The sequence below is a fragment of the Lampetra planeri genome, chromosome 52 (genome assembly GCF_965212315.1).
Source record: "Lampetra planeri chromosome 52, kcLamPlan1.2.h2, whole genome shotgun sequence".
Lineage (NCBI taxonomy): Eukaryota > Metazoa > Chordata > Hyperoartia > Petromyzontiformes > Petromyzontidae > Lampetra > Lampetra planeri.
In genome coordinates, this window is record NC_136158.1 from 240,378 (window position 1) to 262,543 (window position 22,166).

A 22,166-nucleotide genomic window follows, 5' to 3' on the forward strand; every position below is an offset into this window, starting at 1 on the left:
AACCCCCCCCCCCCACTAGCCCCCCCCCCCCCCACTAACCCCCACACACAGCGCAGAGCCGCCCGGCGCGGACGTTCCGGATGGCCCCCGCCCCGCCCCATCGCATGGAGTCGTCGCCACGCTCGAATCGTAGCGACGCAGGGGGTGCACGCAGTGACGTCGGCAGCCCCCCCCTCCGCTCTCCTATCCTCATCGAACCCCTCTCAGCCCCCCCTCCCATCTCCACCCGGGCCCCCCCCCCACCCTCCCTCCTCCCCCCAGCGTCTCCGCGGGCCGAAGTCGCTTCTCCGCGTGCTGCATCCGTGGGGGGTGCACGGCGGCGGCGGCGGCAGCAGCAGGAGCGGCGCTGCACCGGCAGCACCCAGCCCCCTGCGGGCCGCCGCCTCCTCCTCCTCCTCCTCGCCCCGGCAGCCGCTCGCGTCGTTCTGCGTGCGCAGTGTGCCGCTCGCGTCGTTCTGCGTGCGCGATGTGCCGCTCGCGTCGTTCTGCGTGCGCGGTGTGCCGCTCGCGTCGTTCTGCGTGCGCGGTGTGCCGCTCGCGTCGTTCTGCGTGCGCGGTGTGCCGCTCGCGTCGTTCTGCGTGCGCGGTGTGCCGCTCGCGTCGTTCTGCGTGCGCGGTGTGCCGCTCGCATTCTGCGTGACCTGGCCGCATAGCCTGTGTATATATATAAACTCATTCGACGGAGACTTTCTATACTTTATATTTTAAGCTTGTCCCGCCCCTCCCCCGCTTTGCCCAAAATATTTTATATTTGTATCGTTCTGACATCGGATGTGTGGGTTCGGCCACGGCAATGATCCCGGCCAAATCTGCGTTGTTGAGAACCCCTCCACCATCCGGCAGCAAACGGAATCGTCGAGCGAGCGAACGAGCAACGGGCCAAGTTTGACAAGAAACCTCTCTCTCGTCTGAGCCACCCGAATCTCATTCCATGCAATCGCAGCAATCGGTCTCGTTGCTAAACCCGGCCGCGAGAAGTGGTTGCTCTCCGGCGAGTTTAATAACAATCGGCGCATTGTGAAACGGGTGTCACGGTGGCTAGGAGATGTTAACTACCTCGCCTGGTGTACAGGAGGTCGTGGGTTCGATCTCGACCCTGACGCCCGCTGCTGTATATGTGGAGTTTGCGTCTCTCTCCCCGTGGTCGCGTGGATTTTTCTCCAGCTCCCTCCGGGTTTTCCCTCCACGTCTAGAATCGACATCACGTGTCAAGAGTATTCGGCTGCTAGACATGTCCACGTGATGATGATGATGAGAAGCCACTTCGTCGAGCTCGCGGTTGTGATGGGCAGGTCGCTTCTGAAAACAAAAACAGCGATGGAGCTCAGTGGGGCCTTACCTCCTAAAAAAATACCAAAATATTTCCGGAAAAAAAGTTTTAGCACGACGACAACAACAACAACAACAACGACAACAACAACAACGACAACAACGGCGACGACGGCGGCGACGGGCGAGCGGTGACGCAGCTGGCGCGCGCGTCACAACTTCGGTGCGTTTGGGTCCCGTCGGGTGGCGGAGGGTTCTTACACGGCGACGATTTTGGCCGTCGTCATCAAATCGCTGAACCGAGATGTTTAAACTCTCGCCCTCCTCGCGTCGTCAAAACCCCGTCTCTGCGTTCGCGGCGGTGACGCTGCCCTTTTGCCTCTTGATTATTAGGGATTTGTTGATGCATTCGTTGTTTTTGTATATTCCTTCTAAGGTTACATCCCTGTGTTTGACCGATGGCGCGCGCGTGTGTGCGTGCGTGCACGCGTGTGTGTGTGTGCGTATGTGCGTGCGTGTGTGTGTGTGCGTGTGTGTGTGCGTGTGTGTGTGTGCGTGTGTGCGTGTGTGTGCGCGTGTGCGTATGTGCGTGCGTGTGTGTGTGTGCGTGTGTGCGTGTGTGTGTGTGCGTGTGTGCGTGTGTGTGCGCGTGTGCGTTTGTGCGTGCGTGTGTGTGCGCGTGCGTGTGTGTGCTCACGGGAGCGAGCGGTGGCGCAACAGTCAGCGCGCTCCGTGCTCGGTCGCCCGGCGGTCCCGAGTTCGATCGCCGCTCGCGATCGCCAGCGATCGGCGAACATCGGAACCGGACCTGGGGCCTCGCCTAGATCGACTCGGCCTTAACTGGATAACCCAGACGCCGTGTGTAAACATGAGCACTGCGTGGTCTCTGGGCGCAGCACCGCGACTTGTTGTTCGTGCGCGAGGGCTCCCTTCATGAGCGTGCGCTCGCAGCACTTGCTGTGATTATTCTTTTTAAACCCATAGAATATATACATGAGCAGTGTTAACCCTCGCTCTAGTTAACATCCTGTCGTCATGAAACGTGCCATCACACACACCGTGACAACCACACACACCGTGACAACCACACACACCGTGACAACCACACACACACCGTGACAACCACACACACCCCGTGACAACCACACACACACCGTGACAACCACACACACACCGTGACAACCACACACACACCGTGACAACCACACACACACACCGTGACAACCACACACACCCCGTGACAACCACACACACACCGTGACAACCACACACACACCGTGACAACCACACACACACCGTGACAACCACACACACCGTGACAACCACACACACACCGTGACAACCACACACACCGTGACAACCACACACACACCGTGACAACCACACACACCGTGACAACCACACACACCCCGTGACAACCACACACACACCGTGACAACCACACACACCGTGACAACCACACACACCGTGACAACCACACACACCCCGTGACAACCACACACACACCGTGACAACCACACACACACCGTGACAACCACACACACCGTGACAACCACACACACACCGTGACAACCACACACACCGTGACAACCACACACACCCCGTGACAACCACACACACACCGTGACAACCACACACACCGTGACAACCACACACACCGTGACAACCACACACACCCCGTGACAACCACACACACACCGTGACAACCACACACACCGTGACAACCACACACACCGTGACAACCACACACACACCGTGACAACCACACACACACACCGTGACAACCACACACACACCCCGTGACAACCACACACACACCGTGACAACCACACACCCCGTGACAACCACACACACCCCGTGACAACCACACACACACACCGTGACAACCACACACACCGTGACAACCACACACACCCCGTGACAACCACACACACACTGTGACAACCACACACACCGTGACAACCACACACACCGTGACAACCACACACACCGTGACAACCACACACACCCCGTGACAACCACACACACCCCGTGACAACCACACACACACCGTGACAACCACACACACACCGTGACAACCACACACACCCCGTGACAACCACACACACCCCGTGACAACCACACACACCGTGACAACCACACACACCCCGTGACAACCACACACACACCGTGACAACCACACACACCGTGACAACCACACACACCCCGTGACAACCACACACACCGTGACAACCACACACCCCGTGACAACCACACACACCCCGTGACAACCACACACACCGTGACAACCACACACACCCCGTGACAACCACACACACCGTGACAACCACACACACACCGTGACAACCACACACACCGTGACAACCACACACACACCGTGACAACCACACACACCCCGTGACAACCACACACACCGTGACAACCACACACCCCGTGACAACCACACACACACCGTGACAACCACACACACACCGTGACAACCACACACACACCGTGACAACCACACACACACCGTGACAACCACACACACACCGTGACAACCACACACACCGTGACAACCACACACACACCGTGACAACCACACACACCGTGACAACCACACACACACCGTGACAACCACACACACCGTGACAACCACACACACCGTGACAACCACACACACACCGTGACAACCACACACACACACACCGTGACAACCACACACACACCGTGACAACCACACACACACCGTGACAACCACACACACACCGTGACAACCACACACACACACCGTGACAACCACACACACACCGTGACAACCACACACACACACACCGTGACAACCACACACACACCCCGTGACAACCACACACACACACCGTGACAACCACACACACACACCGTGACAACCACACACCGTGACAACCACACACACCGTGACAACCACACACACCGTGACAACCACACACACACACACCGTGACAACCACACACACCGTGACAACCACACACACACACCGTGACAACCACACACACACCCCGTGACAACCACACACACACACCGTGACAACCACACACACACACCGTGACAACCACACACCCCGTGACAACCACACACACACCGTGACAACCACACACACACCGTGACAACCACACACACACCGTGACAACCACACACCCCGTGACAACCACACACACACCGTGACAACCACACACACACCGTGACAACCACACACACCGTGACAACCACACACACACCCCGTGACAACCACACACACACACCGTGACAACCACACACACACACCGTGACAACCACACACACACACCGTGACAACCACACACACACCGTGACAACCACACACACACACACCGTGACAATTACACATAGAGATACAGAGAGATACCTATGAACCCAGGGAGACACATCGAGATACACAGTTTATTTTGTTAACCGGCTGTGAGAACTCAGGAGGTCGTGGGTTCGATCACGAGCCTGACGATGCCTGCTGCTGGAGTCTGCGTGTCTCTCTCCCCGTGGTCGCGTGGATTTTTCTCCGGCTCCTCTGGGTTTCCCTCCATACAGAGCACCGTTGGTCTTACCTGGTACAACAAAAACAAGTTTAAGTTTTAAGTAGTTTAGTTTACAAGTTACAAGTCAGGCCACGTGATGACAAGTCGTGCCTTGCCCACAGGGCTGTATGTCGTCGGCCTTTCTCACTGCTCACGGTAAATTCACCCTCTCGTTACCGTCTTTAGTGGGCATACCACATTATTTTAAGGTTATAGTAAGTGTATATTTTTTAAACGTGATGTACCTTGATAATGTTAATAATTAATATATACCCAAGTCAAACACAATATCACGGTACAAGTTTTATAGAAGTGCCTGTAATTCTCTGCTGAGCTGGTAATCATTAAGTTCAATAAACATTAATTTCTTATCAGTGTTGACTGCAAGTCATTTGAAAGACGTATCCGTAGTGTAATCAAGATAAGCAAACAATATCATATTAACATAGTTTCAATTAGTAACACACTGCAAAATATCTGTTCTCTCTCTAAGAGAGAGGACGACTCAGAGGGAGAGAACGACTCAGAGAGAGAGATAGGGAGGACGACTCAGAGAGAGAGAGGACGACTCAGAGAGAGAGAGGACGACTCAGAGAGAGAGAGGACGACTCGGAGGCGCCAGGAGGAGGGACCACAGACGAGGAGTGGGAAGGCAGCAGCAGGAGTAGCAGCAGCAGCAGGAGCAGCAGCAGCAGCAGCCGCAGCAGCAGCAGCAGCCACGCGGTGAGGATCCGGCGCTACCAACAATTGCCCGAGCTCTGCGGTCCTCTACTCATGGAGGTGGCATCGGCCCAATTCATGTGTCTAGACACCCGGAGAAACCCCCACGTGTGCGAGCGAGGCAGCAGCACTCTGCCCCCCTCCCCCCCCCCCGTACAGAAGGGAGCACACACACACAAGCCCCCCCCCCCCTCGCTGAACCCCAGTGGCTCGCCCCCTCTCTGTCGCCTCAACAGTGCGGGGTCACAGGCGGCCACGTCCATCTGCCTCTCCACGGCAATGACATGAAGTCACATTTGTACACAATCCATCGGCCCACGACGTTCTTGGAATGCATCATTTCAGCGACATTGAATGAGGACGAGGAAAGATACTCCGAGTAGCACGGTTGGCTACGTACGGTGCGAAAGAAGTTCAACATACGTACACATGTGCATACATACAGACCCATATCTTCACGAGAGGGTCCTTGCCTGTAACATCTGCCAGTTCGCCAGCATTGTTTCAAGGGAGCCTGCTACTGCTGATGAGACAGACGGTGGTGGTGATGATAGTGGTGGTGGAAATGGTGGTTATGGTGGTGATGGTGGTGGTGATGATGTTGGTGATGGTGGTGATGGTGGAGGTGGTGGTGATGATGCTGTTGGTGATGGTAATGGTGGTGATGGTAATGGTGGTGATGGTAATGGTGGTGATGGTGGAGGTGGTGGTGATGGTGGTGATGATGATGGTGGTGGTGATGTTGGTGATGGTAATGGTGATGATGATGATGTTGGTGATGGTGGAGGTGGTGGTGATGGTAATGGTGGTGATGTTGGTGATGGTAATGGTGGTGATGGTAATGGTGGTGATGGTGGAGGTGGTGGTGATGGTAATGGTGGTGATGGTAATGGTGGTGATGGTGGTGGTGATGTTGGTGATGGTAATGGTGGTGATGGTGATGGAGGTGTTGGTGATGAGGCTGCGTGCTTGGTCCATGAAGGACGTGTTGGCTGCATTCGCTTCGGAGTCCGTCAGCACTGGCTCAGGGGCGACTTGCGTGTGAGCGGGTCGAGTCCACGTGTGTCACGGGCTCCACCTCTCTGACATCTAAAAACTATCTCTTTTGTAGTTTACCAGGTAAGGCCCCACGGATCTGTGTAGCTTCGGTGAGCGATCACAAATGATAGCTCAACGAAGTGTCTTATCATCATCATCATCACGGTGTGGAAATGTATCGCAGCCAAATACACTAAACGCGTGATGTCAATTATACATGTGGAGGGGAAACCCGGAGGACTCGGATGAAAATCCACACGACCACAGAGAAAGAGAGAGAGACGCAAACTCAAAATAAACAGCAGCAGCAGCAGGCGTCAGGGTTGGGATCGAACTCACGACCTCCTGCGTACCAGGCGAGGTAGTTAACAGCTCCCAGACACCGTGGACCGAAACGTCGCCTATCATACGCCACTGGGGGGCGCTACCCCACTGGGGGGCTACGCCACTGGGGGGCTACGCCACTGGGGGGCGCTACGCCACTGGGGGGCTACCCCACTGGGGGGCTACGCCACTGGGGGGCTACGCCACTGGGGGGCGCTACGCCACCTCTTGCCGGCTGTCTGTGCCGTGAGTCAGAGAGACGCAGAGGGAGACGCGCACTCTGAGACCCTGGGGGGTTGAGCCCAGGCCCCCTTGACCCCAGTGAAGACGCCTGTCACCTGTGTGGTGGACTGCCTCTGGGGGGCGCTACGAGTTGAATGGAACAATCGACGCACGTGGTCATGTCGAGGCTCAGTATTGTCGAGGGGGTAAGTGGAGTGAATACGGGGGGCGGTGATTGTGGGAGGGGCGTAGGACGGAGGGGGCGGGGGCTTAAAGTGAGAGGCGTGGTTTATGGGGACGAGGCGAGGCTTAGGTGCAAAGGAGGGAGGGGCTTATGTCGTGGAATGGCCCTTCTTTATATCCTGTACTACACCATGAATAAGGGCCATTGTCCGAAACGTCTCTTACGAGGTATCGTGCCACAGTGTTATCGAATGAAGGAGCGAACCATTCGGCTTAGGGGTGGGACTGGAGCTCAGGGGCGGGGCTCGGGCTATGAGGGGCGGGGCTTGGCCTGTGCGACGGTTGGGGGGGGCCTCGCGCCGGAAGTGACGTAACGCGCGGGAAAGGCCGCGGGGCTCGCGCGCGCGCGGAGCGAGAAGCGGCGGCGCCTCAGAGCGCGGACTCGGCTCGCCTCAGAGCCGCCAACCACCGCCGATCGCGGGATAATCGCTCTCGTCCACTCAATAAACATCGCGGGTCAAACACAATACTATTTTCTTTTATTATAACAGTATTCTATATATTTGTAATAATGATTTTAAAAAATTATGAAGTACAATTTACCTCAGCGCTGCCTGCTGCTACCATTGGAATGAATGGGATGGGAGGCGACTTTCGACTGAGGGCGGATTGAGGAGTTTGTAGAGACGACGACGACGACGAGGAGGAGAAGGTGAAGAGCAGGAGAAGAGGAGGAAGAGGAGACGAGGAGGAGGTGGGGGGAGTACCGCCAGGAGAAAGACGCCGGCTGCTGTGGAGACGTCATTGGACCTCGCTTTGAGCAGAGACTTAAACCGCCAACCTCACCCACCACCATTCCATCACAACACACGCAGTGGTTTCATTATTGTTGACGTCTTCATTTTACCATTCTGGGATTTAATCGTTCGGAGTATATCTATCGACCAGCGTTTTGGTTTTCCTGTACAATACAGTATATGTATACTGTCGTGATTTACTGTATGCCGTACGCTGCGTTACAGTACACATTTACAACAATTAGTTTGTGTATCGTTTTAAGTAGTGAGTAATCAAACTACGTTATTCTAGGTTTCAACACAGTGTACAAATGCATTCCGTCTAATGTTGGTCTATGCACTGCACTGTATAATATAGTGACGTGCAATTATATACTGTAGCATTGCATATGCAATGCAGTAAAGACTACTGTACGCGCTTTGGACATACTGGAGGATTGTTAATTCATTATGGAGTGTTAACAGTTTTTGCTCACTTCTGTGTATATTGTAACACAACACTCTTAATAGTACTGTATGCAGTAATCAGACGAGTATATACTGTTACCAGCCGAGGCAGAGACCTATATCTGCACATTGTATGCAGGAGAGAGAATGTGCAGTCTATATATCTTTACAATATACATAGACGGATTTATTTTAGTGGCCTCTACTGAATAATTCGCCCATTTGACACCGGGCTCTTGACAGGCAGTTCCTTCTCTTGTAACTGCGTGAATATTATCACGATTTAATGTTATCTGTTTACTAGGCTAGATAGAACGCGAAATGATAAAATACTTCGAAGGCTAATTCCGTGTATAGTGTATATTTTGTATTACTTTCGTGGGATACCCTTTGCTAATACAGAGCCCATTTGATGCAAGTCTTAGATCTATTAGTTTACTGTTCTTTACCTAAGTGGGATCTCATTGGTGGTGTGTAAGGGTTGTGTGTATATAATGTCTGAATATGTATTAGATTGGAGTAGCCGTTTCCAATAGAAACCCTATTGATACAAGACTTGCAAGAGCGTTCTCGTAACTAGTGTACATTATTCGTTTACTATCCTTTACTTGTAGAGAGCCCATTCACATAAGTATTTTGAACGGGTGATAAGTGTATATATCTTATAGTTTATTCTCATTTACTAGGTGAGCGTAAATCGACACTAAGATATTGGAAGGGGGGAGACCTACCTACATATTTTACGAAGTAGAATACACCTCAGCATCCACCCCCATCACAGTGCACGCATCATACTCATCACCTCAGCATCTCAGCAGCAGCCGCTGTCGCATCGAGCCACACCGAGAAGACATCCAGAGACACCGAGCCCGTCTTGCGAAGTGGCCGGGAGGACAATAGGCCCCGGCGCACCCCACCGATCGCACTCGACGGTGACCGTCATGGCGAAGAGCGGCGAGGACGCCAAGGAGAACCTGTCGAAGCTGCCCGACGAGGAGCTGCTGCGCTGGAGCAAGGAGGAGCTGGTGCGGCGCTTGCGCAAGTCCGAGGCCGACAAGATGTCGCTGATGATGGACCACGGCAACCTGATGAAGGAGGTGAACCGCCGCCTGCAGACTCACCTGCACGAGATCCGCGGCCTCAAGGACGTCAACCAGCGGCTGCAGGACGACGCGCAAGAGCTGCGCGACCTCTGCTGCTTCTTGGACGACGACCGGCAGAAGGCAAAGAAGTTGGCGTGGGAGTGGCAGCGCTTCGGGCGCTACACAGCCGCCGTGCTGCGCAAGGAGGTGGCGGCGCAGCAGCGGCGCCTGCGCGAGCTGGAGGTGCGCCAGGACGCGCTCGTGCGCGAGAACTCCGACCTCAAGGAGCTCTGCCTCATGCTGGATGAGGAGCGTAACGGTGGCGCCGCAGGCAGCCGCGGCTCCGTGGGCAGCCAGACGAGCCTCACGGGCGCCACCGGCGCCGTCGCCCCCACGGGTGGCGTCGGTGCACCCGCCGGTGTAGTCGTCGCTGCGGCAGCGGCCGTGGCAGCGCCTTCGCCGGGCGCGGGGACCCCGGCTGGCGGGGCGATCGTGCGAGACGGAGGCGACGGCAGTAGCAGCAGCTCGTCCAGCAGCGGCAGCACCAGCAGCCCGGATCACCAGCACAAGGCGGCGGCGGCAGCGGCGGCGGTGGCGGCACAAGGAGGTGCCAACGCTGTTGCCCGGGAGGCTCAGCTGAGGGCGTCTGCAGAGGACCTTGTGGATGCTCAGCAGCAGCAGCACCAGCAGCAGATCCGTGGGCTCGGCTACCCCAACGGAGTGAGCGGTACGAGAACCGCACCTCGTACGCGCCGGTAGCTTCGGAGCTTCCCAAACTCCAGCTCCCCTGCGTGCGGCCACGTGGTTGTCTCTCCCTCCAGAGTCTTACACGTGGAGGAAGATTCACCCCGTCCATAGGATGGGCTGCCATCTAGTCTACATTATAAAAAAAATGATTTTCTCGTCTGTTGTGAGTCCGTCTGCCAGTCACAGCACTTGTAGGCGAGTGAAGGCTCATTCTGACCGGAAGTAACCAGGGACCGATGGTATTGACACTGAGCTACGTGTGACCTAAGACCTTTCAACTTGATCAAAAAAGCTACGGATGAAAAATGTCATCCTATGGTAAACTTACATAGTTTTAGACATTTCCGAACTTTCTTCGTGTTCCTATGGGAATAGTTTCGTAAATTCTGAGTAATGTCACTCACGTACAATGTATGCAGCTTTGTTGGATCAACGGTTTGGAGGTCACTCGTGACCGGGTGGTTGAGGGAGGAGTGTAGTTTAGAAATATTTAAGGTTTCACCCCGTTCTGTCAGGGAGGGCTTATTCTTCATGATTTTGTAGATGACCCTTGCTATATGCGGTGCTGTGGCAGACTGCCTGACTCACAATCCAGAGTTCACAAGGTCAAAGTCAGGGGCCAATTGAGCCCATTGTTATCAAAATCGTCGTTGTCATCTCTCCAGGCTCAATAAGCAAGTGGGAGGTAACACTTTGTGGGAAGTCAACGGTGAGATTGGTCCCACCGTAGGGATGTGGATTCTTCATGGCTCGTTCAGGACTGTCAATGGCGATAAGTGTAAGCCGCCATTGCTCATTTGATCAGCAGGACGCTTCTATATTGGAAACGACGAGTGTGTTGAGTGTGCACTGAGGTGCAGACTGGGATGTTGTAAAATATAAAGATAAATCTTAGCCCACATGTCACATCTCACTCATTGAACTCTCCACCCATGTTGAGGACTTGGTCTACCAGACTGACTCACGTGCCTCATCGACACAGTGTTCAACCAACACACTGCAGGTCACGACAACTCACCTGCTCACCACACTGCAGGTCACAACAACACGCTCACCAAATTACCTACCACACTGCAGGTCACAACACTTCTCGCTCTGCTTCTTCCCTCGCACTGCTGCATTTGAGAATCTTCTCTCATTGTCTCTTATAACCTTGCTGAATTCAAGAAACGTGTTAAATCTTATCTATCACATCTTTAATAGTGCGATCTGTCGCTGCCTGCTTGACATGTTGAGTATTTGGGCCTGAGCTAAGAAGCTGCATACAAAAAAGTGGAGGTGTTGCTGCTGTCGATGTGGGGCAGTTACCTGATAGAAGACGTGAGGGACTGGCATTTTGGAAGCTCCAGACATACATCAATCAACAGGTGGTCACTAGGGCCGGATTTTAATTCCTTGTCCCTCACACTAGAGCAGACAAGACCACCCCTTCTCCTGACATGTAAAGACACACAAAACCCGAATCTATTGCGGTACACACTCCAATGAAGATAGCATTGTTTATATTGTTCATATTAAAAGGATAATATGAATAAACAGTCCGAATTTTGTTAAGAAAAAAATCTTTATTTTGTGGGACCTTATTCAGAGTTGTACCCTGGACAAATGTCATCTTCCCCCCTCCTCACCTCCCAAAAATCCGGCCCTAGTTTTCCCTTACACAAGAAGCTGTCACAACTGCACAAGCACCAGCACCCTTCACTTTCGTTTCTAACCAATTCTCTTACATGCAAGTGTGCGATGTGCGTGTGTGTAGTCTCACACTGAAAAATGCACAGGTGCGAAGTTTTTAAATCTATGGTACCCTATTTGAAAACTGCAGCCAATGTTGGTCGATAGATTTCTGTGAATACAAATGGGTGCTGCTGCCTTTGGCCCCATGCACCAAAAACAAGATTGTTTTGCTTCCGTGTTTTTGTCTCTGGCGAGCGCTCTGCGTTGGGCGAGCAGCCTGCTGCATGAGTAGTGGTTTTGTTTGTTTGTTGTTTTGGTATCAATAGCCAAGGCTGTTTGCCCTGACACCCATGTCTGTCTAGTGAAATAAGAGTCAATGCACTGCGTTGGGAGGAGGACGCCACCACCGCAGTGGTGTTGTAATGGTTAGTACTCTCGACTTGCAATCCAGAGGTTGCAGGTTTGATTCCATCTCCTTGCGCGGCAGTTTTGATCAAGTTTCTTAAAAATCCCCCCGGCTCCCACCTCTGTTCACCCGGCAGTATACATGGGAATGCCACAGTTAGCCAATCAGCAGATCACGTGTGGTCAGATAAAATGTGGGTGCTCCACCTTTTCCGAGATGTCTGGCCGGTGCGAAATAGTCGGAAAAATACCCTCTAGATGGGAGCTCAGGAGCTCCCTCGAGTAAAGGCCCTTTCACCAGCAGTGGTGGTGAGCAAGCAATCGCAGGGCTGCGCCTTTATCAGGTACGCGTTATACTTTTGCACCATAAGTGCACCGTAAGTGTCGTGGTATTTAACAATTCACACGTGATTATTTAAAATCGATTCTTTACGCTCGTGAAACATGCGTCCATGTGCGAGAATCGATTATTAAGTATTTGTGTGTGATGTATGTAATCTGTTCCTGTAAACTCCTGTAATCACTGCAGACTCTGTTCACCATCGTGACAAAAAAATTATCGATTATTAAATTTAATTGGGACCCCTTCCACCCCCTCCAGATCTTTACTATTCATAGAATCAGAGTGTTTTTTTTAATCAGAGTATGTTTTTTGTTTGAATTCTCACCACAAGCATTGTGGTTAATGCAGACATGATTCCTTGTAAAAGATTTCAGTTTGGTGTTACAACATCTTAACACCTGTTTTGTTGCCAGAAAAAAGGGGAAAACCCTATTATCAGACTTCTTAGGTTTTTTCGGTATTATCAGATTCATAGAATTGCAAAGGTGGTGATGAGTCGCTGTCCACTGTTATGTTTGGGATGAATTCTTCTGTGGGCTGCTTTATGTTTTTTGGCTTCAAGCTTCGATGTTCCATTATAATTGTTAAGAGTTCACTGTTAATTCCTGAGCCATACACAATGGTCAACTACCTAAATCACCACTCGGATTTTTCGCGTTTATTGTTAATACCCAACGTCGACAGAGTTTGACTCGGGTACCATTGAAGATCGTTCAGGATGAATTTCATATCACAGCGCCTGAGGTTTGCAGAGCCTGACTAAAGCATCTTAAGGCATCCCTTGGAAGATAAGTACTCCATTAAAGTTGACACTTTCCTCTGTCATCGAGGCCACACCGAAGCACCCTTAGGAACATTGGGGTTCATTCCTCACCTCCGATTAGCACGGTTGGCGCTGCGTACGGTGCGAAATAACTTCACCATACACACATTCTGAATGCCCGAGGCTTGTAGAGCCAGATTAAGGTTATTATAACTCAATGGTTAATGCCTGTTTCTCATTCAGCCAGACTAGAGCACCATTTCCTTTCTTGAGGGATCATTCTCAAGGCTCTGAGACCCCACACAGAGGCACTCCGCGTGATTCTTGAGGCGTTCCCAACGACTGCTGCTTGACAAGTCGAGACTTAAGCGCTCTCTCAGGGTGCGTGGAGTTGGGTGCTAACGCTTGCATTTTCCGTGCCTTTGCTTTCTCCTTGCTCGTGACACCTCCGTGTTTTTTTTGCGCCGTCAACAATTAAGTTAAGTCGGTGCACGCGGCTCTATTCCAAAGTCTCCGCGGGTGGTGCAGTTATTATTATTATTCGCTTTCATCATAGGTCTTTCGTTTCATTGGAATTTAGAGAGCAGTCAATATTGTTGTGATCAGCTTTCTATTTCGCTTAGATTTGATTTATATTTGTGAGTGTAGTTTACGTGTATGCACAGCGCTTTGAGATGTACATCAATATGAAAGGCGCTTTTTCAAACAGAGGAGATGATTACTGTTATTACCACCTCGCCGTTAGGTTGCGGCGTGTGCTACCCACAAACGTCACACCCCCCTGTCTTGTCGTGCGGGCGTGAGCTTGTTTAGATGGGGGCCGAAACAAAAGTCTTGGGGGGAGGTGGCGGGGTGGCCACAACACAAGTCGGCGTTAGACAAACTTTAAACAAATGTTCAACAAACGACAGAACGAGTATTGTACGGTCTGCTCCTGTCCAGCGTGTATCCTCCCGCTCGAGCTCTCACCGTCGCCATGTTTAGGATGGTCCAAATGTCTTGTGATCCCCCAATGAATCGAATCCGAACATTTTTTTGGGGAAATTAATTACATTACACACACATTGGTATATAAAACAAATGTTAAGTTTTATAGAATTTAATGAGGTTTACAAGACATCTGAACCAACCTGTACAGTACGGAAGTCTGCTATGCCCAACGTGTATTGGCTTGATCACCGATAAAAAAATTTCACCAGCCCCTGACACTGGGGTGGGGGGCTGTGTGTCGCACCCCTGGTGGGGCGAATGAGCCATTTCCCCCATGTCCATTACCTGAGTGCCGGCCCCTCGGAGCTCGGCATTAAATGAAGTGAGGCTGCTGTGTATGTATGTTGAACGTCTTTCGAACCGTATGTAGCAAACCGCGCTAATCGGGAGGTGCCGGGGGGAGGTGACAATAAACTAAACACAAAAAGCAGCTCTAAGGAAATGAGTTTTCAACAAAGTCCCCGTTGAAGTAAACGGGGGCAAATGTTGGCCTTGAAGTCGGCATGTAACGAGAGGCGCTTGCGGTTCTCACGCTTGGGGGCAGCTGAACAGATCGCACCCTGGCGATCGGTTGTTAAGTAACGATGCAAATTGAGGTGTGGCATCTGGAACTTCTGGAATTTCTTCTTCAGAGCAATGTTGTGGGTTCCTGGTTGGATATATATGGAGAGAGATCTGCATAATTTTTATCCTCTAGTTTGAAGATTCGATCTCTTATCACGTGCAATGGTTACATGTTTCTCTCCAAGGGCTTCAATTTGCTAATTATACCTTCGGGCTAATGGACAGACAATTAAACCGAGTCACGCAGAACATACGAAAGGGTACAAACCGTACTGAACGGGGATAGTGTAAGCCAGAACAAATGAAAGGGGCAGAACAAACCCCGATGGTATGAGACGGTACACTCCAGAGTGCAAACAAGATGCAAATTAAAGTGACGCGCGTGTGTGTGCGTGTGTACGTGTGTGTGTGCTGGACAGGAATGCTGCCGCAGTGCAATGGTTAGCACACTGGGCTTGCAATGCAAAGGCCACCCGGTTCGATCTCCCGGCGTGGCGGTTGAGACAGTGAGGCACGTTTCTTGAATCTTCCCCCACCCACCTCTGTCCTCCAGCCAGAAGTATACATTGGTACTGTACACCACAGTCAATCGGTGGCTTGCATGTGGTGTGGTGAGGTAACGTGTGGGGACTCCGACCTCTTTCAAGAAGTTTAGTCAGTGTGGAAGAGTAGGCCAACAATGCTCTCTTAGGCGGTGGTTCCCCAACCTTTTTAGACATTCGGACCACTTTCAACCGTTATTTTTTTCACACACCACCACTCAGCAATAATGTTTTTATTTTAATAAGCCGACTAAATCGTCGTATCTGCCTCCATTCCACGGACCAATTCCAAAAGCATTGCAGACCAGTGGTGAACCACAGGTTGGAAACTACATGATTGGTCTTCTGCCAGCAGTGGAGTGTAGCAAGATATTGCAGGGCTGCACTTGTACCTTGTTTTAATATACAACACAGGAGACCAACATCAGAGGTTGGACGGCACAAATGAGGCAGTGGGAAAATGGCATTTTTAATATAAATATTTCATAAACTCAACTCTTAATTGACACGTGGTGTGCGCCCGTCCACTCCACTGTCAATCGTCGCCCTCTTTGCTCGGCAGCTCATGGCGACCTGCTGATGGTTTCCGCACGCTCGGACAGCGAGATTCGGGCCACGCAGCTTTGGAGGTCAGCAGACCATCGGCCTGGAACTCGCTGCTTTGATGTGTTCGAGGCTCCTCACAGGCAGTTCACCAGTTCAGTAGAAAATGAAAGTCATAACTGTTCAATAGAGCTTACAGTGTATGAATATTGCACACACGTGATAACCTAGGTTTGTAAGGGTTGCGCGTTGATAAATATCATTACTCTTGAATCAATCCATGAGCACGAATTGTGACAATTCCTTGTGGCAATTCATCGTTACATGCCTAGGGTACAGTGTGTGCGAGTGTCGCGGAGCCACGCAGGAGAGCTACATCTCGCTCTGGGTGCTGCAGAGCAATCGTGCAAAATCACTCCTGCACTACTTTCCTTCCTCTCAACCTCCCCCTGGAATAACGCTGCACTGAGCAAGGCGCTCTGTGGAAGACAGTGCAGTGCAAATGTCTGGCGTGCGTGAATTTGATTGTAATTTATTGAAAAGAAATTATCTACGCCAGGCATGTTTTGCTGCATCTGTGATAATTTTTTTGTTTCATCTTGGTGTTGGTTATTGGAGTTCGGTGCGGGACAGTGGAGTAATTCTAAGTGTGAATTAATTGTCGGTTATGCGTAATGAAGCAGAGTGCGAACACAAACAAAAACTGTAAAGTCTCTTGTTAGAATTTTTTGGATATCTGGGAGAGCCTTTTTTTTGTTAGTCTAAGGAATATTTTTCAGAAGGGTCCAGCAATGTAATATTTGGTTAGTTCCATATTGTATTGTCCGTAAAAATGGAAGGAACCGGAAACAGAGGAAGACCTGACAGAAAATGACTTGACGACATAAGAGATCGGTGCCAAAAAGATGTGGCACTACTTGAGCATATTGGCACAAGACAGTGGAAAGTAGAAACAGATGACGAAATGTGCAGTGGATACCGGTGGGATATCTGCCCATGGATCGTGAAGAGGATGACCTCAAGAGGTGTTTTGTATCATGTGTCATGAAAAACCAGATTAATAATAAATATAATTTACAGACATTTGTCAATTCACTTTGGCTCCGCACACTGTGTTGGTGAGGCGGGGTTTGACCATACTTCACCTCACTGGTTCGTGCGGCTTCGTGAAGGTAGTAGGGGAAGGCCCCAGGACCAGTTAATATATCACTTGCCACATGGTAGCCGTGGCTCGGGATAAAACTTTGGTTGCCGGGTTCATAGTTCCTGATGCCAACCACTGCACCACCGCTTGACCCCAGAATACCGAGAGAAAATTGGCCGTAGATTCGAGCGTGGTTAATGTTCAAAGTTCCACACTTATGGGTTCATCGACCCTGTTGCTGTACTGTCATCTCCTGACGCCCTTTTGTGGCCCAGTAGTCAGCTTTGGGCAGGATTGGGAGTTTCACGCATATCTCTACCGCGTACTTGAGCCACCAATCACACCCGCCCATTCCCTTAACGGCAACCCACATCCTAGGTGTGGTCCTGAGCAGTGGCGTGCCCACTGTGTGAGTTGGCAGTGTCACTGCACTGGGGCCTATGGCCCGGAGGAGACCCACGTGCTGGGCTATGATGAAGGGGGGGGGGGGTGGGCGTGAAATTGGACAGGGGGTGCCCCAATTTTATTTCTGGTGCCAGGGCCCATGCCAAACGCATTACTCGACTGGTCTTATCATACATGATAGATGGAAAAATAAATCTAGATTGAAATCTCATTTCTTTAAAACTGGTTCTTGTGTTTAGTTTGTTGTCCTTCACCCGCACCCTCCGCTTAGCGTGGTTGGCTATGTACGGTGCGAAAGAATTTCAACGTACATATATCCATACATTTCTGAGGTTTTTATTTGTTGCCATGTGACGGCTGAGGGGAAGCCAAGAGGGCCATGGCTGAATACGGTGCTCGTGTGTACACACGCACACACACGTACATACGGTACTCGCTCAATGCCGTGCGCGTTCACTTGCGCTTTTTAACGTTTGTCCATTTCCGGTTTTGCATTCTCAGCCGTTGTGCTCATGTACACATGCACCCGTGCAGCCCTGTTGTCTCTCCACTGCTGGATGAGGGGCGCCTCCCCTGCGGCATGCGGTTATTTTACCGTCCCTGACCATGCTGGTCAGTGCTGGGTTGGTGAAGGCAGCCAGCGTAGACGTGGAAGCGTGTAAGTATAGTAAAACAATGGGTTTTTCTAAAGACTAAACTAACTTTCTATTTTACCACGTAAGACCCACTGAGATGTATGTATAGCTCTTTTCAGAAGCGACCTGGCCACAAATTATATCTCAATGAAGCAGCCTATCATGTGCAAATTTTAAAGCAGCCAAATACTCGCGTGATGTTGATTCTAAATGTGGAGGAAAAAAACTAAAACTGGAGGACCTGGAGAAAAATCCACACGACCACAGGGGGAGAGAACATACAAACTCCAAATATACAGGCGTCAGGATCGGGATCGAACCCACGACCTCTATACCAGGCGAGGTAGTTCACATCTCTCCACCGTGGCGCCACCCTCTGCTGACAACGCAGACCCGCAGCAGCCTATAGCAACCTGTTTTACACACGGTGATCACCCATCTGTCGAGATCGGGCACTCTCCGTGTGATTTGGTCAAAGGTGGTGTTCCAACGGCTACGCATGCATGCCTTAATGTACGAGGTGTGCGTGTGTTTATGTTGGACTTTGTCACTGGTGGACGTGCTTGAAATTCCTCACCTTGTTTTTACTGCGTACACTCCACGTAAATCACCGAGGCCATTCCTGCATGTGCTTTCAATGTAGCTTTGTGTTGAATTTATACAAAAAAGTTTCATTTCGACGTCCCGTACACCTGCAGCATGAAAGTCGTTCATTCAGCCCTTAATAAGCATTCATTGTTTTCATTACGATTTGGCGGCGAGGTTAATCTTTCTCCCGGCGAGGAACGCGTGTGCTGCTGCTGCTGTGGCCACCATTAGGCACTCCTATCCAGTACACACAATACCACCATGTGTTTTGGTGGTCGGGCCTGGGTACGATTCCTGACTTGGCTGCCTTACCATTGTGTAGTTTGTACGTTCTCCCCCTGTTCTGTCCTCCGGTTTTCATAGCTAAAAAAAAACATACGTTGTAGTGGGCCGCGACGGTGACGCGATATTAACTACCTCGCATGGTATGCAGGAGGTCATGGGTTCGATCCCGACCATGATACTTGAATATATGGAGTTTGTGTGTCTGTCCCCTTGGTTGCGTGGATTTGTCTCCGGGTCCTCCGGTTTTTCTTTCCACATGTAATCAGCATCATGTGTTAAGAATATTTGGCTGTTATACATTTACACATGATAAGCCACTTCGTTGAGCTATCATTTGTGGCCAGGGAACTTGAAAAAGAGCTACATATCTCAGTGGGCCTTACCTACTAAAATAAAAAAAAATAGTTTTACTTGAGTTTTTACTGACATTGACTAAATATCCCAATGCTGGAAAATGTCCTGCAAATGGTTCAGTTGCGATGACATATTGCAACATTTCCCCTGGCTGCAAAGACTCGGCAGGAACCTCTTGAAAGAACCTTAAGACTCAGCGAGGTTTTACTCGGCAAACGTGCGTAGCAGTAATTATGAAGCGCCACACAGTGTAATGCAACGGCCCCCTGCAGAGATATTTAATCATCTCGATCTTATATAATAAGACGCTTGTTTGTCTGTAACGCTGGCCGGGTGGGGATGGGGGGGGCGTTATGACGCCACGCTGGTGAGGTGGAGGGGAGGGGCTGATGACCTGATAGACACTGGGCTGTTGGGGAAGAGGAGTCTCGATGTCACGCAAGATTTGGGGTGATAGGAGGTGGGGGCTGTTCATGACATCACGAGACGTAGAAGGTTGTGAGGAGCCAGGAGGAGTGATGACGTCACGCGACACTGATGAGTTGCAGCAGAGGGGTGATGAGGTGACGCTAAATTGGGGTGCGTTGGTGAGAAGGTTGACGTCACGCGAGATGGGTGAGGTGGACGACGGAATTATGACGTCATGGGAGTGGTGGGGGGGGGGTTATAACATCATGCGACATTGGTGAGGTCCAGGAGAGGCAGTGGTGATAAAACGTACAAATTCGCCATCCTTTTACCACAAGTTCCGCGGGTTCCTGCTCGGGGCATCATGCTGGTGTTATGATTGCGTGTTCTAGCCTTAACCTCGGGGTCGATGACTCAACAGACCAAAGTAGAAAAATATATGCTCATATCAGTCACTGCGTTGGTGATTTTGGGGATATTTTTTTCCCAGCACTGCAGCAATTGTCGAGTTATTCATGGTCCCTGTCGGTATGAGCCAATTTCAAGTCACTGCTGGACGAAGGCCTCCCCAGGCACGCTGCTGCCATTATTCGCAGATTGGTCATGCCCCAATCCATCTCGCTTCTGCAGATGAACAGCGATCACCTCCGTTCATTAACTGACCAAATTAATTAAGAGAATTTCCCACACCGGAGCTCAAAAGGACCCACCTCTGTGTCCCAGCCCTGCCTGGCAAGGCACTCCCTGGTGGGCAGGGCCACTAGCCGAGTCCCTGCTATCTCAACGTGCCCTACGGACATGCTGCTTCCTGCACTCCGAGCGAGAGATGGCGACCGTTAGTTTCGCAAATTGGTGATAAACGCACCTCCGATTCGCACGGTTGGCTACGTACGGTGAGAAACAAGTTCAACATTCTTTGGGTCTTTCGGTAAAGTCACGTAGATAGGTACAAATATATACAAATAATAAATATAAAATAAACAAAAAACTACGACGTTCGATCACACCACAAGCGATCGTCAGAACGTAGTTTTTTGTTTATTTTATATTTATTATTTGTATACATTTGTATTTATCTACGTGACTTTACCGAAAGACCCAAAGAATAAGAATTCCTGCAGTCACGAAAGCTTTAAGTCAAGTTCAACATGCATAATACTCCCCAGAACAAACGCATGTTGGAAAGCGTTACGGACACATGCGTGTGCGTGATTCTTCTTACTTGGTTCGTCTCGTTTGTACAGTTTTGTCCTTTCCATGAGCCTCCATGGAAAATCGGTTTCCCATCGTCACAAATCATTAATAATCGATTCGCATGCAATCCGTTTGTTGCACGTATTGTGAGCCTCGGTATAATGAATGCTAGTCGGTGAATCAATGCTGCCGTGGGTGTAACGGTTCGCACGCTGGACTTGAAATCCGGAGGCCGCTGGTTCGAATTGATATTCAGGCGCGGCAGTCAGTGACAGTGATCACGTTATTTATTCCCTCACCCAGCCGCGGTCCATCAAGCTGTATAAATGGGTACACCACAGTCGCATCGGCAGGTCATGTGGCGCGGTCTAAGTGTGATACTCCAAGAGCCAGTTTGGAAATGTAGGCCAACATATCCGCTGGAGGGGCTGACTCGCAGTGGCATGAGCAAGTAATTACAGGGCTGTACTTTTACTATACTAAACTATAAACTTTTTTATTTTACCAGCTAAGGCTCACTGAGCTGTGAAGCTCTTTTTCAGAAATGACCTGGCTATCACAAATGATGGCGCAACAAAGTGGCTTATCGTGTCAAAATTTATAGCAGCCAAATACTCGAATAGCATGTTGATTCTAAATGTGGAGGGGAAAATCGGAGGACCCCGAGAAAAATCCACGCGACCACGGGGAGAACATGCAAGACTCCAAATATACAACAGGCGTCAGGGTCGTGATCAAACCCACGACCTGTATACCAGGCGAGGTAGTTAACATCTCGCCATCGTGGTGCCCCTTTACCATTCCAGCCTCCCGCTGGTGCAAGCGATTTCCACACGACCTTGTTCATTCCAAGCTGTCTGTTCGCACGCCCCCGTGATCGATGCCCAGAGACGTTGCAGTTGCTTTGCTGCACTTACAGACGAGTCGCGTGAGCACTGAAGCCCTCCTCCAC

The 22,166-nt window shown here is 50.9% G+C and overlaps 1 protein-coding gene across 2 annotated transcripts in view; it reads left to right on the forward strand.

The window, feature by feature from the left end:
- The first annotated feature begins 7,686 nt into the window (after positions 1-7,686).
- LOC144734679 (coiled-coil domain-containing protein 85C-A-like) overlaps positions 7,687-22,166 on the forward strand; it is a 74,386-nt gene continuing 59,906 nt past the window's right edge. For both annotated transcript variants that reach the window (XM_078616980.1, XM_078616981.1), the window contains exon 1: positions 7,687-10,357. In XM_078616980.1, the coding sequence (XP_078473106.1) occupies positions 9,490-10,357 (868 nt within the window). In that variant the 5' untranslated portion in view covers positions 7,687-9,489. The remainder of the gene's footprint in view (positions 10,358-22,166) is intronic.